This window comes from Dermochelys coriacea, chromosome 9 (genome assembly GCF_009764565.3).
Source record: "Dermochelys coriacea isolate rDerCor1 chromosome 9, rDerCor1.pri.v4, whole genome shotgun sequence".
In the NCBI taxonomy this organism is placed as follows: Eukaryota; Metazoa; Chordata; order Testudines; family Dermochelyidae; genus Dermochelys; species Dermochelys coriacea.
In genome coordinates, this window is record NC_050076.1 from 35,331,336 (window position 1) to 35,357,516 (window position 26,181).

A 26,181-nucleotide genomic window follows, 5' to 3' on the forward strand; every position below is an offset into this window, starting at 1 on the left:
TGCTGACACAGATGGCTCTATGTTACCCACTACGGGTCCCCCAGTGTAGGGGAGATTTGGGGACTGGAGCACACTATACTCTGGTGATCCTGGGCTGGTGAATTGATGATTGTAAGCTCTTTGGGACAGAGATGATCATTTTGTTCTGTGTTATACTTAGGGCCTTACCAAATTCATGGTCCATTTTGGTCGATTTCATGGTCATAGGATTTTAAAAATCGTCAATTTCATGCTTTCAGCTATTTTAATTAGAAATTTCATGGTATTGTAATTGTAGGGGTCCTGACCCAAAAAGGAGTTGTGGCAGGGCGGGCGGTTGCAAGGTTATTGTAGTGGGGGTTGCAGTACTGCTACCCTTACTTCTGTGCTGCCTTCAGAGCTGGGTGGCTGGAGAGCGATGGCTACTGGCTGGGAGCCCAGCTATGAAGGCAGAGTCACCACCAGCAGCAGCACAGAAGTAAGGGTGGCATGGTACTGCTGTGACGGGGCGCTGCCTTCAGAGTTGGCACCTGGCCAACAGCCACTGCTCTGTGGCCACCCAGCTCTGAAGGCAGTGCAGCAGTAGGGGTGACAAATCACACCTCCCCTAAAATAACCTTGTGACCTCCCTGCAACTCCCTTTCGGGTCAGGGCCTCCAATTTGTATCGTACAGGGTAAAAGCACACAAAAGACCAGATGTCACCGGGGGAGACCAGATTTCACGGTCCATGATGCCTTTTTCATGGCTGTGAATTTGGTAGGGCCCTAGTTATACTGAGGCCAACACAGGGAATCCTGGTTTATGACTGCGGCTCCTCGGCACTGCTGTAATATGTATAATAATAAAATAATAAGAATTAATTAATTAACAGGGAGCCACTACTGCTGGTGCAAGTTGAAGCAGACACAAGGCATATCCCTTAAAGATGCTTTGAGGGAACCTTTGTCTCCTGCCCCAGCCAATGGAGCTATGGCTTTACATCCTCTAAAAGGGCAGTGTCATAAATATAAAGGGAAGGGTAACAATCTTATGTATGCAGTAACATATTAATCAGTTCAGTTAACCTAGTTGGCACCTGACCAGAAGTACCAATGGGAAAAGAAGATACTTTCAAATCGAGGTGGGGGAGGAGGGTGAAGGTTTTGTTTGTGCGCTCTTTGGTTGGTTCCCTCTCGGGACAAAGAGAGAGACCAAGCAGGTAACCCAGCTCCTACTGAAATGATACATATAAAATTACAGAAATTGTAAGTAATAGCAAGGAAGTGTGTTAGATTATCTTTTGTTTTAGCTTGTGAATTTTCCTTATGCTAAAAGAGAGGTTTATTCCTGTTTTTGTAACTTTGAAGTTGAGCCTAGAGGGGAATCCTCTGTGTTTTAAATCTTTTTATTACCCTGTAAAATTATCTTCCACCCTCATTTTACAGAGGTGCTTCTTTTACTTTTTTCTTTATAATAAAGTTCTTCTTTTAAGAACCTGATTGATTTTAGTGTCCTAAACATAAAGGGTCTGGTCTGTACTTTTATTAAAAGCAATTGGTTGGTATATTATTCTCAAGCCTCCCCAGGAAAGGGGGTGAAGGGGTTTGGGGGGATATTTTGGGGAAATAGGAACTCCAAGTGGTCCTTTTCCTGAATCTTTGTCTAAATCACTTGGTGGTGGCAACAATACCGTCCAAGGACAAGGGAAGAATTTGTGCCTTGGGGAAGTTTTTAACCTAAGCTGGTAGAAATAAGCTTGCGGGGGGTCTTTCATGTGGGTCCCCACATCTGTACCCCAGAGTTCAGAGTGGGGAGGGAGCCCTGACAGGAAGCATAAAGCTAGCTTCTCATGCACTCTCTGGGGCTCGAGGAGCCACTGTGCCTGCTTGAGGGAACAATGCGTCCCAGAGTTCCTAAGAATCAGAGCTGCCCTTAGCATTTTGGGGTGAGCCAGTCAAACATTTCCAGTGCTTTGTAGGGGAAATGGAACCCCATGGCTTGCACTGGGGTCTAGGAATAGTCACCAGCATTAAGAACAGGTTTATAAAGGACAATTATCTGAATAAATATGCAGTTTGGGGTGTATGTAGTGAATTTAAACACACACACACTTTAAAAACATTAACTAATTAGTCTCCACAATCACCTTTGATTGTGAGATAGGTATCATTGTCATTACCATCTTTATTTCACAGCTGAAGACATTAAGATAGAGAGATTTGACTGAGATGATAGAGGAAGTCAGGGTTGTGCCTAAATTTGAACACAGGAGGCTCCTGCTCTTAGTTCCCTTTAAAATTCAATAGGTCATGCTGCCTCTCACATTACCGAGATTGTAGCCTCTCGTAATGGGTTTCAGGATATGGCCTATAGGTGGTCAGCTCGGAGAGGAGAACATAACAAACAGAGCACCATGAGTGACAATGTGAGGAGCACTGCCCCCATAAACATGCACTGATTTGGAGAACTTCTAAAAATCAAAGGACCAGTGAGCATGTATTTCATGAAGCTCAATGGCCAGCCCAGGCATTGTAGTATTCATGGTGATGTGTATTCCCTTGAGATATTTAGGAAAAATGTATGTTAGACTTCCCACCCTAATGATTGGTTTACACTGGTTCATATGTTTGAGGATATCTTTACAAGGAAAAAAGCTAAAGCACATTTTTTCCACACCCCTCCCCATTTTTTAATTATAACTGAAATTAGCCCTAAATCTAGACACTCTGAAAGTACCACCTTCCTGGAACCATCAAGCTAAAATAGTATCAGTATATCCTGCATATGGCAATACAACTAGACACCATGATTCTCAGCTCACGAAAATTCAATATTGCAACTGAAAAAACCATTTAACTTAAATCTTACTTGAGGACCTGAAGGACCTTGTCCCCCTGGAGAACCTCGAGATCCTTTGGGACCACCTATTCCTTGTCTACCTGTGACAGGTGAAAGATAAATGAATGAAAAACTGATTTGACAGGCTCTGGTACTAACATACAATACAGAGAATTGCTGCCTTTCGGATACAACGCACATCAACAAACTGCCTTGGAAGATATATTGGTAAACGGATGGCTGGTGGGTATATAACAAAATCCCTCCAGTACTTGTTATTTTGGAATTTCTTCCTCCCCATTACTAATTTCCTAGAAAAATTGCAATACAGGCTCCTTACTAAAGGTTTCCTAAGTAAATGTTTTCCCTGCCAGAAAAATATTTTCATGTATTGACAAGTTCCCTGAGTCTCTGACTCCCTAATACTGAATTAATTCCATATACTTCTGCAGGAACTGAACTCCTTCAAGAAGTCATACTCTTCCTCCTGGGGTAGTTTCCTTCTAATTGTTCTACTGGAGAAATTATGTGTGTGGTGGTGGCGGGCAGGGAGTTCACCCTCTGTGAGATTAAAAGGATTGGAGTTTGCCTCCCTAAATCAGCAGGTTATTCTAAGACTGAAAGGCTCCATATTCACTTCCAATCTGTAGCACATTCATGGAATCTAAGGCCAGAAGGAACAACTGTGATCATCTAGTCTGACCTCTTGTACAGTACAGTCTGCAGAACTTCCCCAAATTAATTCCTAGTGCAGATCTTTTAGAAAAACATCCAGTCTTGATTTAAAAACTGTCAGTCATAGAGAATCCACCATGACACTGGGTAAATTTATTTACAGCTGCCTTAACTTTCCCTTTAAATCAGGTTTGTTTTTTAATCAGCACAACCTTCTTCCTCAATTGTGGCTTTTTGGGCATCTAGTAAGGTGTTCTGAAATGATTCTCAATCATCATTGTCCCAATGGACTTGGCTCATAATTGTTTTCAGTTTTGTGAAACTGATCCTATTAAAGCACCAAGTATATATATAATACTGGTCTCAGCTTTAATCTGCTGGACATTATATATGTGATCAAGTTATGTTCACTCATACATTATGTCAATCTGTTTTTTCACTATCAGTTCTGCTTTGTCTATTAAGACAAGGTCTAAAAAAGAGTTCCCCATGTGTTGTCTTCAACGCTTTATTAGGAAATTGTCATCTATAATGATTAGAAATTCAAACGATGTGAAGAAACAGATTGACAGAGCCAGAAGAGTACCCAGAAGTCACCTACTACAGGACAGGCCCAACTAAGAAAATAACAGAACGCCACTAGTCATCACCTTCAGCCCCCAACTAAAACCTCTCCAATGCATCATCAAGGATCTACAACCTATCCTGAAGGACGACCCATCACTCTCACAGATCTTGGGAGACAGGCCAGTCCTTGCTTACAGACAGCCCCCCAACCTGAAGCAAATACTCACCAGCAACCACACAACAGAACCACTAACCCAGGAACCTATCCTTGCAACAAAGCCCGTTGCCAACTCTGTCCACATATCTATTCAGGGGACACCATCATAGGGCCTACTCACATAAGCCACACTATCAGAGGCTCGTTCACCTGTGCATCTACCAATGTGATATATGCCATCATATGCCAGCAATACCCCTCTGCCATGTACATTGGTCGAACTGGACAGTCTCTACGTAAAAGAATAAATGGACACAAATCAGACATCAAGAATTATAACATTCAAAAACCAGTCAGAGAACACTTCAATCTCTCCGGTCACTCAATTACAGACCTGAGAGTGGCTATCCTTCAACAAAAAAACTTCAAAAACAGACTCCAACGAGAGACTGCTGAATTGGAATTAATTTGCAAACTGAATACAATTAACTTAGGCTTGAATAGAGACTGGGAGTGGATGGGTCATTACACAAAGTAAAACTATTTCCCCATGGTATTTCTCCCCCCCACCCTACCCCACACTGTTCCTCAGACATTCTTGTTAACTGCTAGAAATGGCCCACCTTGCTTGTCACCATGAAAGGTTTTCCTCCTTCCCCCCGCTCTTGCTGGTGATGGCTCATCTTAAGTGATCACTTTCCTTACAGTGTGTATGATAAAACCCATTGTTTCATGTTCTCTGTGTGTGTATATAAATCTCCCCACTGTATTTTCCACCTATTGCATCCGATGAAGTGAGCTGTAGCTCACGAAAGCTTATGCTCTAATAAATTTGTTAGTCTCTAAGGTGCCACAAGTACTTCTTTTCTTTTTGCGAATACAGGCTAACACAGCTGCTACTCTGAAACAATGGAAACATTAGCAACCTCCCTGCTTAGTTGTTACATTTGTGCTCTACATCAGGGACAGAGCCTGCTTCACACAGCCCTACGCCTCAAAGCCCAGGATGCAGCAACAGTGAACGAGAGGGACAGATTGTGTCTCTCTCACTCATTCACACCCAGGCACTGCGCCCAGCCCTACTCCCTTAACGTCTCTCCACAGATGCATGCACGCAGCTTCCCTCCTTCCCCCACGGTGATCTGCTCTTTGGTGCCAGGTGCTTCCAGCAGATGTGCCCAGGCTTCCAGGCAAGAGGAGTGTCATGTGTTTCCCAGAGATTTCTTTGCTCCCTCATTTTTTTTGCACACGAGCCAAGAAATCTGCGGAAGGTATGATTTCGGCACAGAATTCCCCCAGGAGTAATACATATGCTACCATTAACTTTTAATTTTGTGATCAGTTCTGCTTTATCTATTAAGACAAGGTCTAAAAAAGAGTTCCCCATGTGTTGGCTGCAACGCTTTATTAGGAAATTGTCATCTATAATATTTAGAAATTCAAACGATGTTTTAGTATTAGCAGCATAAGACCTCCAGCATATGTCACTCAAATGGAAGTCCCCCATGATCACACAGTTTTTCCCCATAAACATTATAGATGGGTGTGTAAGGAGGCAGTCATCTTGTTCCCTAGTGTGATCTGGGAGTCTGTAGCAGACACCAGTAACCCATCTTGTGCTTTATCTGTTAGGACAATGATTCTCAACCAGGGGTTGGGGGCCCCCTGGGGGAGTCACAAGTAGGTTTCAGAGGGTCCAAGCAGGGCCAGCATTAGACTCGCTGGGGCCAGGGGAGAAAACCAAAGCACCATTGCATGGGGCTGAAGCCCATGGCCCTGAGCTCTGCCATCTGTGGCTGAAGCCAAAGCGTGAGCAACGTAGCTTTGTGGAGGCCCCTGTGGCACGGGGCCCCAGGCAACTGCCCTGCTTACTACCCCGCTTACTACCCCCTAACACTGGCCCTGGCTTTTATATGCAGAAAACACTGGCTCTAACTTTAATATGCAGAAAACCAGAAAACAGGTGGGCTGTGGAGTTTTTACAGCAGGATGAGGGGGCTCAGAAAGAAAAAGGTTGAGAACCCCTGTGTTAGGACATTGATACGTAAACATTCAAGTGAATTTTCTTCTGAGTTAACAGTGACTCAGGAACAGGTAATGACAGGTAATTCCCCTTTCCCCCATGCAATCCTTCCTAAATAGGTTTTAACCATTGATGTTAATATTCCAATAGTGCGAATCATCCCACCATGTTTCAGTAATGCCACCTAAATCGAATTTATGCTCATAAATGATCAATTCCAATTCCTCTTGTTTGTTACTAGCCTCCTAGCATTAGTGTACAGTATAGGCAATTGGAGAAGTCTTGTTTTCATGTCCTGTGGCTTCTTGATTAATTTTGTTATCAACATCTCAGTTTTGTGCTAAGTGCTCTTGTTTTACCTTCTCCTTTTGCTCTCAGTGTAACCCCTCCTGACTATCTTAGCCAACCTGTTCCCAAGGAGATTGGTTCCCCTCCTATAGAGGTGGAGGCTACCTAAATTGTATAGCCCCCTCTTCCCATAGAAAGTGGACCACAAAATCAAAGCCCTACATCCTGGATATACAGTCCCTGGCCCCAAACCTCCAGTTTCAGACAGTTTTAAGTATAGATTAGAAGAAGTATCTCATTGTAATTGAGGGAATGCTGTTGTATTTGTGCAGCTAAAGATGGTGCATGAAGAAACATTGGCATTTCCCAATAACAATTTAGTAAAGCCAACTCCTTTTTACCAGTAACTCCTTCTTGGCCGTCTTGCCCAGGAGCACCAGGAAGTCCAGGTCCTCCTGGTATATAACTGCATTGATTACAAGGACTTGCTTCTTCACCTGGAACAAAATTATACCTTCATTAATTGCTATACTGGCAAATTACCTCAGTGTTCAATGAATAACTTGCATCAGGCACTCTCATTATTTGGAAAGAGAGTAGCTGGCTAGGCACAACTACCTAACATATCTCCTGGGTTAAAGAGGCGTGAAAACACTGGGAATACAGCTTCATTTTAATCATTAATCATCAATAATCAAGGATTATCCTTTTAAATACAGCCTGTCTTATCTCTTGGCACCAGAGCCTACAGCACTGTCAATTAAAAGGCAGGATCACCCAGTTTCAATAGCCTGGTTTTTGTTCACTATTTTAGTACTCTGCTGAGAAACACTCTGTCATTTTAGCAATATGCCAAATCCTGTAAAGCAGGAGGAAGGTGTGCCCAGACCTTTAACTCCTACGCATGGTGGTTCCACAATAGGCTGGCTGACCCTAGACGTCATCATCAGCCTATTAGAAAACACAGACCTGCAGTAGTCCCTGTGGTATGATCTGCAGGGGGACACAGAAGGGCCCAGGCCTGGGGACCTCATTTCCAGCCTCCTCTCTTACATGGCAGGAAGAGGTGAGGTTTGTGGGAGTGTGTGACTCTCCCTTCCCCAGACTGTCCTGAGTGGAATTGCTCTTTGTCCCACTGGAGCAGTTATCTAGCTCCAGTATCTTGGTGGAACGAGGGGGAATTTGGCCCTCTTGCTGTTTCCACAGGGAAGACATGGAGAAGTCCTGCTAACACTAATTAATTAATTAATTATTTTCTGATTGGTAATTCCCAAGGAATAGCCAGAATCAGCATAATAATTTTAATCCATCTACATATATCAGTTTTTAGCTGAAAAGAAATGATCAGTTCATGTCAATTACAACACAGCCCAATCCTGATCTCACACATGTGTGCGTATTGTAGAAACCATGCTGCACACAGTGGAGTTACAGACACATGAAAATGAGGTATAGCAGAATCAGATTCAATTATTTTGACTGACAAACAGTAGAATGATCACATTCAGCTCTCTATTGAATCTTGACTGAATATGATTTTTCAGCTCAGTTGTTTTCTGTAAGTTACAGCAGCTTTCTTGAACATGGAACAGTTTGTTCGATAGAAAGGTTAAATGAATTTCGGCATCTTGTTGGTCCATCTGAATCAATAGTAAATTAATTCTAGGAACATATTTTCGCACACACACACACGATTGCTGACCTTTTACTCCACTATCTCCTGGAAGTCCTGGAGGTCCCACACATCCGGGGTTTCCTGGAACTCCTGGTGGGTGCGTTTCAAATGTTACTTTACCTGATGATAGGATGAGTAGGACAACATTAATTTAGCAGACTGTTCAAGGAGTTTTAGGTTTTGCAAAGAGAAAGAGAGATAGACACCATCATGATGGGTTGTAGAGGATATTCAGGCTCAAAGGAAGAACAATCTTACGCTAAACACATCTGAAAACTTGGAGAAAGACTGACAAGGCCTTGTACATGGAAGTACCAGAGGAAAAATCTGGTAAAGCAGCAGTAAATCTCATGTGTTCTGGTGGGTATGTTTGTGCTAATGGGGTGATGACCTTTAAAGAACATAGTTCTGTGACTCCAGACAAAGATTTTGTACTTTTATTTTGGATGAGAAGTAAATAAATGAAAGCTCCGGGTATGAAAGGGGAAACTCTGAACCCCAAATTTATGTTGCTCCTGTCTCTTCATTAGTGCCGCTTTTGGCATTTTCAGCTATTTCAAAACAACAGAAACGCCTTTAGAAATAGCATAACGTATTTCCATCAGTAACACTTGGGCTAAAACAAATTGCAAAGCCCTACTGTTTATAATATAAAGTACTCTTTATTTGGCTTTACCATGAATTGCTACTTTAAATAAAAAATTTGTTCTATGTTCTATGTCCACCCATTTGAATCCCACTGAGTTTGCATCTTCCTCAAATTTTATAACCTGTACTTACTCAGCTGATCACCCCATTTCTCACTTACCAGCATTACAATTGGGCGTATTCTCACACAGAATTACTGCTTCAAAGCCCACTGTAGTCAGTAAGAGCTTTGCCATTGATTTCAATGGGGTTTGAATTAGGTCCTGTTGAATTTACTGTTTCAGATTTACTGAAATTTTGGAAATGTCAACCACACAAATAGGCTTTCCTTTAACATCACCAGAGTGCTCTTCATACCTATTTTTTCTTCCTCACTGTGCAGTAAGATGTATACTGTCACCCATATACAGAAAGTCCAACTCCCTTGTATTGCTGGAAAGTCCTTACATTTTTTTGTACAGAATCTCAGAATAATGATAGAACCCAGCACCTTGTTACACGCAATGTTTCTGTTAATAATGCACATCACGTTTGCTCTTTGGAAATCCCATTCAACCAGGCTATTCAGAGTATTCTCAAGAAGTCACTTCTCATGAAGTGTTAAGACACTGGGCCAGCTTTCTGATCTCCGTGATACCAGCCAATTCCACAGATGTTGAAATAGCGCTGGCTTTGTACCAGTGTAATTGAGACCATAATCTGGCCCATTATATACACAGTTACACAAGTTCTATGCTGCACCTGGCTGTCCTGGAGGACCTGGTGATCCTACAGAGCCAGGTCTGCCTGGAAACCCATGAAGTCCTGGAGATCCCACAGCATTCATGCCAGGCTGTCCTCTCTCTCCCTTAATTCCTTTCAGTCCTGGATATCCTTGTGGACCATTTATGCCAGGTCTCGATACACCTAACAAAACATAAAAAATTGTTATTTAATTTCAGGATCCTAGATGAACCTATAGAGCTAATAAGAGTTTTTTAAAAGTGTGTTCTGTAACACCGGAAGGTGTAGCACGTTAGAACTTTTGTTTCTATCATTCAAATGCGTGTTGAGTTTTGGCCGTTTAGAGTATGTATACACTGCTGACTTTACATGTGTCCAAGAGTGAGGATATGCTCAACCCTCCACTGCCCGCAACCTTGTCCACACTCAAAACACTTGAAACGTGCATCTCAGGATGGATAGATTCCAAGCTAGTTAGCTCGTTTGAAGGTGTGAGTTTGTGCTCGGGTCAGCTGTAACCATCCAACTTTGCAGGTTGATGTGGTGAAGGCACAGTAACTAGGTCTCAAATCTCAGCAGTTCTCCACTCCCATGCCCACAATTCCCTGTACCCATATCTTTCTGCCCTTCCAGGTATAAAGTTCTCCTCACTCCCACTATGCATTGGAAGTAGGATGCTGCAGTCTCCAAAGCTTACTACAGCTGAAAATACCACCCACTTGCCTCAACAGGTAGGAAAATTGATGGGGATAGCTCCAGTTGAACAGGGGAGGAGAACATATGCTGAGGGGAAACTGAAGTGCCCCTCCCTTTTAGAGTCCCTGGCCACTCACTGGCTATCTTGAGTAGGCATGGAGCTGACTGGTCCCTCACTCTCCCCTTTCATTGGTTTAAACTCTAGCCCAGGTCATGTGGAGCCCCCTTTAGCCCGAGTTGGCTCTAGAAGGACACTAGAATTTTAATAAATATCTGGCATGAGTGCAGCTGGCAGCACAGTTTTACCTGGTGCAGCAAGGACAGCCTCATAAACACTCATGTTTCTAGAAGGCTGGTGGAGTATGGCATTGATCATTCTGCTGCTCAGTGCCGAAAAAGAATGAAGACTTAAAACAACAGTACAGGAAGTTCTGGGACTTGAACAAGGGTCAAAATTTTGCAAATATTTACTATATTATCAATCAAAGGGAAAAAATAAGAAATTTTTTAATTTCTTTATTACACTTCAGGCAAGTCACAAGCAAAATCCAAATAAACAAATCATCAGTGACTGCAACTGTCCCCATGTTACAAACACATTTCAGGAAATCTGTTTAGAGGGGTTCCATAGTGGGTGAATTGTGGCAAGCACTTATGTGGTGACAATCCGAACAATCACACAATTACTTCAACTTTCCCCATCCCAACCAGTAAACACATTCCAGGAAAACTGTTAAAATGGATTACATACCGGCTTAACTGTGACAAGCACACTGACAATCCCAGCAAGTGCAAATCAGATAAAAAGAAAATAATAAAAAGCCTCTTGTGGCCTGTATCAATTTTGGCATGTACCTTCATTTAAGGTTAAAGCAGATTTACAAAAGGCTACCAAAGTGCCCCCCAATAGCAGCACAAGTCAGACATCATCCTCTTTCTCCCAGCACAGCCAGGATCTATCAACCCTTATTTCCCTTGCAAGTCTGTACCCAGCACCAGTATGGAGCTAGTTGCCTGTACAGGGCTTGCATACAATCAATGTCCTGAGCCAACTCCATGTGGAAATACTTGCCTTTTGCCTCACCGATACTGTGCAGTGTGCAGCAGGTCACGATTATATAACTATTATATATGCTTTATATATGGCATTGAGCACACTGGGATCCAGACGTGTTTGAAGGCAGTGCCATGTAGCCTTAAGCCTATCAATGGCACATTCCACTACCATCCTGCAGCTGCTGAGCTTGAAATTGAATTCCCTTTTCCCAGGGCCCTGACATCACTTTACAGTTTCATGAGTAAGGCTACTTTTTAGTCATGGATATTTTTCGTAAAAGTCATGGAGAGGTCACGAGCAATAAACAAAAATTCACGGCCTGTGACCTGTCCATGACTTTTACTAAAAATACCCGTGACTAAATCTTAGGTGCTCTGGCTGGCTCCAAGGTGCTGCTGCTGCTGCTGGGGAAGGGGGGACTGCTCAGGGTCCCGTGGCTGCTCTGCGGGGTGGGGTGGCCCGGGGCAGTGCCTGGGACCGCTGCTGCTTTGGCGGCCCCTGGGGCAAGCTGCCTCAGGCCGAGCAGCGACCTGTGCAGCTGGTCCTGGGGAGGCTCCAGCTGCTCAGGCAGCTGGGGGATCAGCTGCACTGCCACAGCAGAAGTAATGTAGGTCCTGGAAAGTCACAGAAGCTGTGACTTCTGTGACCTCCTTGACAGACTTGCAGCCTTATTTATGAGCCATGGCAGGAGCAGGTATGTGGAGTCCCCCATAATAACTATTGTCACAGATACACCTTTCATAACAATATAGTTTGCTGGGAATAAAGTCTCTGCTTCCCCCTTCAAGTACCAGCCAAATCTCCTCAACCCCCTGGCATCGTGAACCTTTCCCGTACTTCCAGTGTTAGTGTTTAAGAACCTGCCTCTGTGGTCAACCAAGCCTTGAAGAATGATGGAATAGTATCCTTTGTGGTTCACATACTCACTAGCCCCTATTGTTGGGCAAACTATGGGCATCTGAATGCCATTGATGGACCTAGTGGAATTTGGGTGCCCCAGCGTGGTTTGGGTCCCCCATCCTCTGAAAGCCAGCTATTATTTCAGGAACATTTCTTATGTCCACCACCAGTGGGTAAATCACACCATTAATTGCTTCACAAACCTCCATTCTCACAACCCCAACAGCTGACTTGCCAACACAAAGCAGTTTGCTATGTACCTCTAGGTGTCTGTACCACTAAGTTGGGGTTCTCAAACTTCATTGCATCACGACCCCCTTCTGACAATAAAAATTACTACATGACCCCAGGAGGGGAGACTGAAGCCTGAGCCTGCCTGAGCCCCAACACCCCGTGTGGGGGGCTAAAGCCAAAGCCCAAGCCCCACCGCTCAGGGCAGGAGGCCAAAGCAGAAGCCCAAGGGCTTAAGCCCCAGGCGGGTGGCCTGTAACCTGAGCCCCATCACCTAGGACTTTTCAGCCCCGGGTGGTAGGGCTCGGGATTTTGGCCCAGGCCTCAGCAAGTCTAATGCCAGTCCTGGTGACCCAATTAAAATTGGGTCGCGACCCACTTTGGGGTCCTGACCCACAGTTTGAGAACTGCCACACAAAAAATTTCCTCATCAAGTGGTCAGGCACTGGAGGATTGGTGCTAGTTCGTCACATGGCCCCATGAAGGTCTGTTTCCTCATGCGGAAGTTCTGGAGTCATTGCTGGTTTCCCCAAGTCTGCAAGAAAATGTGATCACGCCACATTGTGCTACTTCTCCTGCACCAGAAGTGTTGGTAAACCAAAGGGATTTCCTGGCAATAGCAGCATTGTTCATGTCTGTCTAGTCTGCCATGAATTAATTATTCTCATCCCCCAAGTCCTGCTGTTTTTGACATCTCAGAAAATGCTCCTGAAATGCAATCCAGCATCTCGCTGAGCACCTATGCCACTGCATAAACATTTCACCAACAGAAGGAGCCGGCACAGGAGCAGCTCCTCCAAAGGATCCATGACTTTGACCCTGTTTTGACCAGACAGAAGTGAGAGGTGACATGACCTGGAAGTGCCACTGGTAAATGTAAAAAGGCAGGAAAAAACGTCTTCTGCACAGGGGTTCAGGAAGGAAAGGAACATGGTACCAAGAACACACCACAGATCAGTTTCTGGAGTGGCTCCATCTGATGCAAATAATACTGGAATACGACCCCTGAAACGGTAGCACTAAACTCAGGTACCCAGAGCGGCAGTGTGGATGTGCTTTTCTACGTGTGACCAGCACAACAAATGTGCACTCTCAGATGGGTTTGCCTGGATTACACCTGCATGCACATGATCTAGTACTCGGGTATGCATACCAGTGTAGACATACCCCTAGAGACCTCCATTTTCAAAAATGAGAAATGATCACTGCCTTCACAATACTAAGTAAAATAAGCAAAACGAATACTGCATTAGGCTTTTTAGCGTGCTGTTGGTTCATGACACATACCTGGTCTTCCTTTCACACCTAGGGGACCTCTTGGCCCTGCAAAAGCAATATATTAAAAATCTGAATTAAACCACTGTATATACTGGATTTTCACTATTCAAATACCTGTGCTGCTGTTTTTAACTACTTGCTGGATTGTACAATAAGGCTTAATAGCAATTTAGACTTAAAAACCAAAATTTTACACATATTTTGAACTCTGAGTTTTTAATCTGATTTTGCCTAATAGGGATTTGTCATTTGTCCAGTCCTGCAGTTGTTGCACAAAGAACTGCCACTGACACACAATGAGAGTTTTATGTGCACAACAGTCATGGGATCAGACCATTACAATAGGCCAAGTGTTGAGCACCCCTGCAAGGTATTGGGTGCCCTCAATCCCACTGACTTCAGTAACATGAGTAACTTTATACAGGTGAGCAGCCCCCATTGAACTCTATGAGACCACTTGTATGTATAAACATTTACAGGATTTGGGCTCTAAAAAGTAAAGTCAGGGTTGGTGAGGATGGATACGAGGCAAACAAATTGCATCTATTGTGTCAGAGTTTAACACACAAACCTTTCACTACACTGTGATGTGTCCTGAATGACAAACTGATCAGGGTTTGCTTTTGATTTTTGCCAGTATGTTTTCATTTGATAGCATTACCAAATTTAAAAAAAAAAAACTGATGCCTTTACCATTTCCAAATGGCATGCATTAAAATCAGGATGAGACAATGGGGAAAAAGATAATGAAAATTAGTGTGAAATAAATGCCCTTTCCTAGGGATTATGGCCTTCATCTTTCAATTCCTTGCCTGGTGTGCGACAAAGATGTGTTGATGTAGATAATGATGTGTTCCAGTAAGTGTGTGAGCAGGGGCACACAAATAAGGGTGAAAAGAACAGAAGTAAGTGTCAGGGTCCTTGTGTCCCTTCTCCCATATTCTGAATACGGCCTTCACTGTGATGCTCAGAATACAAGTCAGGCACTTAGCTATGAGCCTCTTCGATCTCACTTCTATTACTTGATGGCAGTTATTTGGTGGCTGTACAGTGGCACTCTCATGAGTGCAGGCTCAGGGTCCTTGTGACAACTCTTCCTCCCTGTGCTGTGTATGATCAAGCCCTGGCATAGATTTCTTTTTCTATTATGTTTATAGTTTTCAAAGCTCTCTCACCAGGTATGCCAGGTTGACCTTTAAGTCCTGGGGGTCCTGGATATCCTTCATCTCCTTTTTCACCAGCCACCTCATCATAATACTTTGTCTTGAGAGAGAGAGAGAGAGAGAGAGAGAGAGAGAGAGAGAAAGAAAGAACAGTAATACTAAAGAGAAAGGCAGTCTGCCATAACGAGTGCTTGACATGAGTAATTTGCTTTCACATACACCTGATTTCTTCCATTAACTCTCAAACCCCAGGTCATGTAGGCAGAGGGAGGTTTCTGTATTTGTCAGGATCCTTCAGTTTACTTGCAAGACACAAGGTATGGAGAGGCTGGGTGATGCTAAACAGCAGCTAAACCAATACTGATTATTCCGAGACTGGCTGTTCTGTTAGGAGAAATATTGGGACTTAGCCCATTCTTTTGACCTTATGACATCATGAGACCTTGTATTTGCTCATTGCTAATTCCAGAATAATTGTTCACAAGCCACTGTATTTGAAGTTAGGATCTATATATGTGTAATGAGCTGTGGCCACATACATACAGACAATCCTGGGACTTTCAGCACTACTTGCACTGAAGAAGAACTCTTTCATCTGTGAGTATAGTCACTGGCGCAAGCTGCAAGTTGGAGACATTCACAAACATTAAGCCAGTGTATTACATTTACATAAAGGATGGATGTTCCCGTAAATGATAATACTACAGTGCTACCAAGTTTGCATGAAACATGTGCATGAGCAAAACTGGAACTTAGAGACAACAATAAATTATTGCTCCTTGGTGGATTATTTTCCAGGTGAATAAACGAAATTGAACATCAGCCACCTTTCAAACCATTGTATGTATTTCATTCAAGAGTGGCCAGATAATAGTGATCACCATTGGCTAACCACACTCAGTATAGTGAGTCACATATAAATCATACAACATAACATGAATATTCCCTGAAATTAAAGAAATGTCAGAGGCTGAGCTTGAAGTTCACAAATATTTTTCATTTATTAATTTATTTATTTGTACAAAGCTCTTGCTAAGCTAGATGATACAAATAGGTTAATTTTTTAAAAAAGAACTGCGTGTAAGCAACTGGGGTCAAAGGCTGCCCTCAGACACATACATGGGCTTCTAGGAAAGTCAGAAACAGCATGCATGCATCAATGAGATGATTTTGCTTCTAGTTTACAAAGCCTTTTGGTATTTAAAAACTAGCGCAATTGTTCTAAACATGATTATGGTGTCACTTCAGAAATTTAACTATTGTGAACTTTCATGACTGTTTCATGACAATTAACTCTCCGGTTGAAATGAATGAGGTGCGTGCTTCTCAGGGTCCATTCCTGCAATGAGCTCTGCACACGGGGGGAGAGCCCCACTGATTCCATATTTTGAGACAGCAGTGCTTTAGTCATGGCACCATGGGGATTTCACCTTGGCAGCCTTCAGTCAAAATTGCATTACTTTTATTTGAACATTTAAAAAAAATGACACTACTATGTTAATCCAAGCATAATTTGCACTTACGGGATCAGGAAATCCTGGTGGGCCAATGTCTCCTTTCCTCCCCTGCATGAGAAAACAGCAATGGGCCATCAGTTAGATACATTAAAAACAAATTACTCACAAGCCTTCACAGCGTTTTGAATATCAACTCTATGTTAATCCGACAGATCTCTAAGATGAACTTTGTATTAAGTAGAGCTGAGTGGATTGCTATTTATGGTGTTTATTCAATTATTTCACTTACTGTCATTTTTTGCCATGTCACTGCATGAACACTGTATGTCTAGTGATATATGAGCCAAAATCCAATAAACAAACAAGAAAACCCAACCCCAAAATAACAAGGATATTACGTAATTACCTTAGTGCCTGCTCTGCCAGGCAATCCTGCGTAGCCATGTTCACCCTTCTCTCCCTGTAGATGAGAGAACAGAATTATTATTAGCCTATTTCATATATAAAATCCAACATTAAAAGCCTAGATCATTCCTACTGATGGAAAAAACAGTGTGAGTGGCTCAGGGAGAGGAAATCCCTGTGAGAATTCCTGTATGGAGATCTCCCCACATCATCCTATTGAGGGAGGGGTTTATATGCCTACAACCCCAACCTTCAAATCTGGCAGATCAAAGGACATCTGCAGGAGGACAAGTACATCTGCATGGAGGCCCTCTATCCCATACTGGCTATAGCCACGTCAGGGCCTCCCCTCAGTGCATTGTAGCCCATTTGAAGCTTTGCTACTGGGACATCTCTGATTGTGGTTGCTCCCACAACTCCCAAGGGTTTTGAAGCGGATAAGGTAGCACATTATCAGCTGTATTTTCTTTTCTGACTCATTTTAACAGAGCTGCATGGGGGACAACGTGAATCTCCCCAGCCCAAACACTCCTCCCTAGAGATTGCCCAGGCTGCCCTATCTCAAACATAGTGCTGTCTGTGTTGGGTCTGGAGAGAAAAGAGTGCTACAGAGGCAGCCGGGCCCCCTCTCTGCAGGGAAGCACAGAAGACTGCATGCAAAGCATCCCCTCTGTGCCTGGATCTCTGGCCCAAAGCTTGGTGTATAGGAATACAGTTCCAAAATGTATTCAGATGTACATTTCAAGTACAAATCGAAGTAGAGAAGAGCTGTAACACAGAGATACAATCCTGTCACACTTACGCAGCTCTTATTAATATAAAAGAACAATTAAAAGGTGTCTTCATTACCAGAAAGCCATGTGGACCGGGGGTACCATCTTTTCCAGGTTTACCCTACCCCAAAAAAAAAAAATTGTGCACAATCACAAAAAGGTAGTGAGTGATGCTGCATTCTGGAGAACAAATGGCTAAATTCTGCACTCTTGTCTGTGGTTTCTATCCTTACGGCTCTAGGACAGAGATTTAAGTTATTAAAAAATGTACATTATTGTTGCTAATCACTTATAGCTATGCCAGCGTACACAGAGCTTTACAAAACACAGAGTAAAACATTCCTCAGACTGAAGAGCTAATAGTCCTACAAAGGAGTGGTAAATGCTGCCTCTTTCACCAGCAGAGTCCCACTGACCTGCAGGATTCCCTTTGAAGCGAGGTAAACAAAAGACAAGACAGTAAACAAGACAACAGCTCTGACAAAGGAGACAGTTGAGGAAATAAGGTAGAAAAGACGAGTGCAGGAAACGCGTTTAAGGAATGATTTGAAAAGGAGGAAAGTGAGCACAGCCATTTGGTGAAAAAGAATTCGGAGACTGTTCCGAACATAGTGCAAGCAGGAAATAAAGTGTCAAAATAAGAGTGGAAGAAGACGACGACTAAATTATTTGGGGAAGAGACTGTAATTTTCTATGTGTATGTACAGAGTTTGGCACAACACACTCTGGTTGGTCTCTAATTTCTACTGCAGTATAAATATAAAAAATATTAACAATAATTAAAAAAAGAGGCCTAGGAAGAATTGTGTGTGCAGAAGGAGATAGGAGGAAACAGGAGGAGAGATGTAGGCAAACAAGAGGTTATTTAGCACTCTGAAGGTGAGCATGAGGAACTTGAATTTGATGCAAGAAAGAGAGGAGTCAGTGAAAGAATACAAGGTGGGTGGAAAGTGAGTCAGTCAGAGCAGTAGGGGAGGAAGTTCAGTTTAGCAGCAGCTTTTGGATATACTGAAGAGGGGAAAAGATTACATGGCAAAAGATGGCCAATGCATGAGCACTTGCACTAGAGAGAAGAGGGGAATACTGAAAGAATGACAGGACTTAATAAGAAATAGTATGTGGGAACGGAAGGAGAGCGAGGAGTCAAAGATGACACTGAGGTTGCAAATCTGAGAGGACAGCATGTACCCTCTGGTGTGTTTGTGTTCGGGGCCCTCTTAGTGACAATTCACCGAGGAAGTGAGTTGTTACAGCTCCCACCAGAGGCTTGGCTCCTTAGCTGAAGGAGGAACCCCTCATGCTTTTAGCTGTGGAGCCCCCTGGTTCAAGCCTCACAGTGTTGGCCCAGAGGGTGGCCATCACAAGTGCACTTGTGAGGAAGAGACAGTGAAGGGAAGAAGCAGCGGAGGCTGAGGAGGAATCATGAGAAGCTCTGACCTGTTGGGCAACATAAATATTTTCTATTTTGCACTAAGAAGTTAAACAGAGAAGAGATTTTTTCATAATTTACCTTTTTATAAAAATGAGATCACAAATTACTGTAAATAGCATCTTTCATCAGAGGATCTCGGAGAACCCCATAATCATCATAAATTCAATCTAAGCACATTACAGGCCCAGGCTTGCAGTTGTTACTCATATAATTAAAGCTACTGAAGCCCATGAGACTTTAATGTGAGGAAGGGCTGCAGGATCACACCGTAAGTAAGTGGTACAAAATTAGCAGGCTCAAAGGCTGATAACTGATTCTTTGAATACATTCCCTGTTTTTTCTCAAATCTATATGCCTCCTACAAAGATTATAAAAACTGGCATTCACACCTGTCTATTAAACTCTTTTCAAAATGTGCATAGATAAACTTAACCTCATTATACCTTCATTGCTATCAGTCTTATTATTAACATGCAATATTTCAAACACTGGAGTCAATCCTTTGAAATTGTATGAAACCCTGATATGGTAAGAAAAGTAACTAAATATGGCTCCTTTCCCCACAGATGTGTTGGAGTGGAGTGTATTCAGAGTCATGTCTTCTGCTTTAATTGACAAAAATATGTCTACTTAAAATAGCTTTACTCCTGCTAGCATTGCACAGTCACTGCACACTGCATCTATTGGAGAGCGAGCAGGATTCCTTTCTGGCTCATGCATCATAACAAAACTGTTGACCAAATTCCAACCACAGAACCTTTGCTCTATGATATGCAGAAGTGCGTCCTCAACTGAGCTTTAAGTACAGCTCAGGAAGCATGTGCCAGAAAGAATACTCACTTGACTTTCAGATTCCAGGTTGAGTTCACTGGACAAAAATCTCTTTTCACCTAAAAGCCTAGTAAATTTGCTCTGGAAGTCATTGAAAGACAAAGCTGGAACTCCACAATAACACAGAAATGCTTTCAGAGAAGAATGGCACTTTAAAGGGTTTAATTTTTCACACGTACCTGCGGGCCAGGCTCTCCTGGGTCACCTTTTTCACTTTGAAAATCTCCAGGAAAACCCTGTAACAAATCCATACATTTTCAGATTCACATTTTTGCACCTTAATCCATTTTGTATTATTTTATTACCTTGTATGATGAAGTCTGATTATGGCCGCTGTTAATAGATCTTAATTGATGACTAGACCAAGTAGTATAAATATGGACTCGAAATAGCAACATTTTCCATGTGAATGTGATGCTGTATGAAGGTCCTGGATTTTGAGAGATTTACTTTGATCACTTACCAATGAGCCAACAGGTCCTGGGAGACCCCTTGATCCTTTCTCTCCTTTCTCTCCTTTCAAGTCCTGTCACAACAAAATAAAATATTTATTTAGTCTTTCAGATTTGTCAGTGCCTCCAAAAAAAACTCTAGGGAAACTCAAAATTACAAACACATTTTAATTAAATAAATTAAAAGCTTAATCGGGTAAGGCAGAGATAATGTTAGTAGCCTGATTAAGCAGGTAGAAAAGTTGGCAATTGTTATCACTATCTGTGACTGAGGTGATTTACCATTTGCAAATCAAGGCACCAATCATTTTCTCAGATGTTTGCCTCTTAGGCTGAAATTTTCCAGGTTTGTTCTTAACCTAAGTACATTTTTTTTTCAAAAGTTTGAACACAAACAGTTTAATTGTTTTCAAGTGAAAAGGGGGAAAAATACACTTTTACCTATATAAAAATATTTTTGTGAGCCTTTTTGGAACAGCTCTAGTGACTCAGGCTCAGATCTTCAAAGGTATCTAGGTGCCTAACTCCCACTGATTTCAATTGGATATCAGTGCCTAATAAATACCTTTGAGGATCTGGGCCTCAGTGATTTGGGATAAAAACTTGAAATTTGTCAGGGACATGGTCAACACAGCCTTTCTCAGTCTACTGAAAATCCATTAGGTTTGGCCAAATTGAAAGTATTCTACTTTGCACATACCCATTATTTTTTGTTTCCACAACAGATTTTTTACAAATGATCACTAACATCCCATTGGCACTGTGCACATGTGCATATTGATATCGTTGCCTCATCTATCACTGCTGTATGAACATATAATAAGAAGAGCTTGCTATCTAGATAGAGAAGACAAAGGGTGGGAGAAAGAAAATATTATTATCCCCATTTTCTAGATATGAAAATGAAGCATTAAGGGCAAGATTTTCAAAGCTATTTAGGCACCTAGTGGGATTTTCAAAAGTGCCTAAGCAAGTTAGGCACCTAACTCTGAACTGAGTTCAAGTGACTTGCCCAAGGTCATGCAGGAAGTCTGTGGCAAAACTGGGAACTGAACCTAAATCTCCTGAGTCCCAGACCAGTGACTCAGTCACAAGATTGTCCTTTCAATTGCCAAGACAGTCTCATTCAATACACAATTTCTCAATGTTCTACTGGTTTGACACATGCGTGTGCCAAAAAGTTGAGAGGAATTTCATTTTTAATGTGTGGGGGTGTGTGGAATATAACGATGTGGATGGAAAGAGGCTGTATGTCTAAGCTGCCCTGTATCATTCTATATGACATATGAAGGTGTGCTTAGGAGGGGGCTGGGCTCTGAAGGAGAAAATAGAATAAATGTAAAATACCAACAGTATAAATACTGAGAAACTTCTGTCTTGTGACCCAGAGCAAAGCAACTGTGTATATGACCCAAAGCAAAGGTGGCTCAAGGTAAAACACACAGGTTGGTTTATAAATAATTGTTTTACTACCTTCATATTATCTGGTCCACTTAATGTCACAATAACTGTTCCTGGCGGCCCAGGGGGTCCTGTTGATCCAGGGTCACCCTGAAAATAAAAAGAAAGATGATTCAAATAAAAAGTTAATACTCTGCATTCAAAATCCATGAAATCTGACATTGCCAAATTAAATCAATTTCCATGACAATACAGGTTTCAGAGTAGCAACCGTGTTAGTCTGTATTCACAAAAAGAAAAGGAGTACTTGTGGCACCTTACAACTAACAAACGTATTTGAGCATAAGCTTTTGTGAGCTACAGCTCACTTCATCGGATGCATTCAGTGGAAAATACAGTGGGGAGATTTATATACATAGAGAACATGAAACAATGGGTGTTACCATACACACTGTAACGAGAGTGATCACTTAAGGTGAGCTATTACCAGCAGGAGAGCGGGAGGGAGGGAGGGGAACACCTTTTGTAGTGATAATCAAGGTGCGCCATTTCCAGCAGTTGACAAGAACATCTAAGGAACGATGGGGGGTGAAGGGGGGGAATAAACATGCGGAAATAGTTTTACTTTGTGTAATGACCCATCCACTCCCAGTCTCTATTCAAGCCTAAGTTAATTGTATTCAGTTTGCAAATTAATTCCAATTCAGCAGTCTCTCGTTGGAGTCTGTTTCTGAAGTTTTTTTGTTGAAGAATTGCCACTTTTAGGTCTGTAATGGAGTGACCAAAGAGGTTGAAATGTTCTCCAACTGTTTTTTGAATGTTATAATTCTTGACGTCTGATTTGTGTCCATTTATTCTTTTACGTAGAGACTGTCCAGTTTAACCAATGTACATGGGAGAGGGGCATTGCTGGCACATGATGGCATATATCACGTTGGTAGATACGCAGGTGAACGAGCCTCTGATAGTGTGGCTGATGTGATTAGGCCCTATGATGGTGTCCCCTGAATAAATATGTGGACAGAGTTGGCAACGGGCTTTGTTGCAAGGATAGGTTCCTGAGTTAGTGGTTCTGTTGTGTGGTGTGTGGTTGCTGGTGAGTATTTGCTTCAGGTTGGGGGGCTGTCTGTAAGCAAGGACTGGCCTGTCTCCCAAGATCTGTGAGAGTGATGGGTCGTCCTTCAGGATAGGTTGTAGATCCTTGATGATGCGTTGGAGAGGTTTTAACTGGGGGCTGAAGGTGATGGCTAGTGGTGTTCTGTTATTTTCTTTTTTGGGCCTGTCCTGTAGTAGGTGACTTCTGGGTACTCTTCTGGCTCTGTCAATCTGTTTCTTCACTTCAGCAGATGGCTACTGTAGTTGTAAGAATGCTTGATAGAGATCTTGTAGGTGTTTGTCTCTGTCTGAGGGGTTGGAGCAAATGCGGTTATATCGTAGAGCTTGGCTGTAGACAATGGATCGTGTGGTGTGGTCTGGATGAAAGCTGGAGGCATGTAGGTAGGAATACCGGTCAGTAGGTTTCCGATATAGGGTGGTGTTTATGTGACCATCGCTTATTAGCACCATAGTGTCCAGGAAGTGGATCTCTTGTGTGGACTGGTCCAGGCCAAGGTTGATGGTGGGATGGAAATAGTTGAAATCATGGTGGAATTCCTCAAGGGCTTCTTTTCCATGGGTCCAGATGATGAAGATGTCATCAATGTAGGGCAAGTAGAGTAGGGGCATTGGGGACAAGAGCTGAGGAAGTGTTTGTTCTAAGTCAGCCATAAAAATGTTGGCATACTGTGGGGCCATGCAGGTACCTATAGCAGTGCCGCTGATTTGAAGGTATACATTGTCCCCAAATGTGAAATAGTTATCGGTGAGGACAAAGTCACAAAGTTCAGCCATCAGGTTTGCCATGACATTATCGGGGATACTGTTCTTGATGGCTTGTAGTCCATCTTTGTGTGGAAAGTTGGTGCAGAGGGCTTCTACATCAATAATGGCCAGGATGGTGTTTTCAGGAAGATCACCAATGGATTGTAGTTTCCTCAGGAAGTCAGTGGTGTCTCGAAGATAGCTGGGAGTGCTGGTAGCGTAGGGCCTGAGGAGGGAGTGTACATAGCCAGACAATCCTTCTGTCAGGGTGCCAATGCCTGAGATGATGGGGTGTCCAGGAGTTCCAGATTTATGGATCTTGGGTAGCAGATAGAATACCCCAGGTCAGGATTCCAGGGGTGTTTCTGTGCAGATTTGTTCTTGTGCTTTTTCAGGGAGTTTCTTGAGCAAATGCTGTAGTTTCTTTTGGTAATCCTCAGTGGGATCAGAGGGTAATGGTTTGTAGAAAGTGGTGTTGGAGAGCTGCCTAGCAGCCTCTCGTTCATACTCCGACCTATTCATGATGATGACAGCACCTCCTTTGTCAGCCTTTTTGATTATGATGTCAGAGTTGTTTCTGAGGCTGTGGATGGCACTGTGTTCTGCAGGGCTGAGGTTATGGGGCAAGTGATGCTGCTTTTCCACAATTTCAGTCCAAGCACGTCAGCAGAAGTACTCTATGTAGAAGTCCAGTCTGTTGTTTCGACCTTCAGGAGGAGTCCACCCAGAATCCTTCTTTTTGTAGTCTTGGTAGGAAGGTCTCTGTGGGTTAGTATGTTGTTCAGAGTTGTGTTGGAAATATTCTTTGAGTTGGAGATGTCGAAAATAGGATTTTAGGTCACCACAGAACTGTTGCATGTTCGTGGGGGTGGAAGGGCAGAAGGAGAGGCCCGAGATAGGACAGATTCTTCTGCTGGGCTAAGAGTACAGTTGGATAGATTAACAATATTGCTGGGTGGGTTAAGGGAACCACTGTTGTGGCCCCTTGTGGCATGTAGTAGTTTAGATAGCTTAGTGTCCTTTTTCTTTTGTAGAGAAGCAAAGTGTGTGTTGTAAATGGCTTGTCTAGTTTTTGTAAAGTCCAACCATGAGGAAGTTTGTGTGGAAGGTTGTTTTTTATGAGAGTATCCAGTTTTGAGAGCTCATTCTTAATCTTTCCCTGTTTGCTGTAGATACAGTTATTTATTCACCCACCTCTTCACTTAAAAAGACACACAGAAAGTATATGACTTTGAATGTTATTTCTGTCTTTTCTACAAGCAGAAGAGTAGAGGTGTGTATGTTTATTTACATCACAGTATCTACAAATAGCTCACAGATATAAATGTTGTTTCCAATGCAGTTTCTACAAAACCGATATAGCATCACTTTCTCCCTAATCATTTTTTAAAGAATCTCTCCTCATAGCAGTTGGAGTTCTTCTCCCACTCTGATGACGTTAACCTGTTAGTAAAAACACAGTCCCTTTGCTAAATTCTTTTCAAGACTGCAGCCTAATATAATACAGATAGATGGCTGTAATAGATTGCTGCCTCACACAATCAGCTTTCTCATTTGATCTAAAATGTTGGAATTTTAGTGCACTCTTTCACTGAGGGCTGCTGAGAACAGAAAAAATCCTAAAAACCATCAGCAGTCATTTTAAACAGCTTTCAGCCATTCACGTGTTATTTTGCGTATGTTATCAGTAACAATTTACAAGAAATATAGTAATGTCTTCTGTGTGGCTAGCTAGCTAGAATTTGGAAGAGTCAAGGTCACCTGTGGTCATCAGTTCCATTTTTAGGAATTTAGCCAAGACAATTTCAATAAATATGTTTACCAGCTAGGTGATTACATAACTAACATTAATTTCAGTGTGCCCAACTCCTGTAATCAGATCTGCACAGACAAATAATTGCATTCATGAGGACTCCAATGACTAAACTGGGATTCCTCATGGATGTAAAGATCCACTTCCCTGGATCCAATTGCAATATTGGGGTCTACGAGACAATACATTTGCTTATGGTCACTTGTAATTTGCATTGAGGCACATTTGATCATGGGGTGATAGAATAGTGTGAGTGACAAAACATCCTATTTTTATGGTATAACATTGGAAGTTTTCTTGGAAGATATTCTTGGAGTTTCAGAAAGCATCACAAAGATGAACACTTAAAAAGGCAGGATCAGAGCATCTAAGAGTGACAGCTGTTATTAGTTTATTTATTATTCAACTCATTGGCTAGCGGAGGAACAGGATTTCCAAACACTGTATTGCTAATGTAATGTAAATCATATCACTACTTTCTATTAGTAAATATTGACGGCTGGCTCCAAGAAGTTAAGCTTCCTCTTAAACTGTTAGCCTGCTTCTATCTTTCAGTTATGTGAAGTTTGTCCTTTAATGTTACCTTGACCCCATACTGTAGTGAAAGTAGTTTGCAAAGATTCTCCATTCATGTACGTAGAGCAAATTATTTTTGATTCATGGTACTTCCTCTTCAAAAGATTTCATCATAGTAAGAAGAAATCCACAGCAAAACTTTCTTACATTATAATTATATTACATAGTTACCTGTATTCCTTTGGTTCCTATGATCTTAATCCCCATGACACCCTACAAAAGAGTTTTTAAAACATTATTTTTTTCTTGTTTTAAAAAGCACCCATAAATAATGAATGAAAAAATGATGTTACATTAGATTT

The 26,181-nt window shown here is 42.3% G+C and overlaps 1 protein-coding gene across 3 annotated transcripts in view; it reads right to left on the reverse strand.

Annotated features, from left to right (window-relative positions):
• The window catches only part of COL4A3 (collagen type IV alpha 3 chain), a 107,164-nt gene that overhangs the window by 39,064 nt on the left and 41,919 nt on the right, over positions 1-26,181 (reverse strand). For all 3 annotated transcript variants that reach the window (XM_043492132.1, XM_043492131.1, XM_038417132.2), the window contains exons 12-24: positions 26,051-26,092; positions 21,703-21,780; positions 20,241-20,303; positions 19,957-20,013; positions 17,591-17,635; positions 16,743-16,796; positions 16,403-16,444; positions 14,892-14,979; positions 13,726-13,761; positions 9,573-9,737; positions 8,211-8,303; positions 6,910-7,005; positions 2,829-2,899 (exon numbers count right to left, since the gene is read on the reverse strand). In XM_043492132.1, coding sequence (XP_043348067.1) covers positions 2,829-2,899; positions 6,910-7,005; positions 8,211-8,303; positions 9,573-9,737; positions 13,726-13,761; positions 14,892-14,979; positions 16,403-16,444; positions 16,743-16,796; positions 17,591-17,635; positions 19,957-20,013; positions 20,241-20,303; positions 21,703-21,780; positions 26,051-26,092 — 930 coding nt within the window. The remainder of the gene's footprint in view (positions 1-2,828; positions 2,900-6,909; positions 7,006-8,210; positions 8,304-9,572; positions 9,738-13,725; positions 13,762-14,891; positions 14,980-16,402; positions 16,445-16,742; positions 16,797-17,590; positions 17,636-19,956; positions 20,014-20,240; positions 20,304-21,702; positions 21,781-26,050; positions 26,093-26,181) is intronic.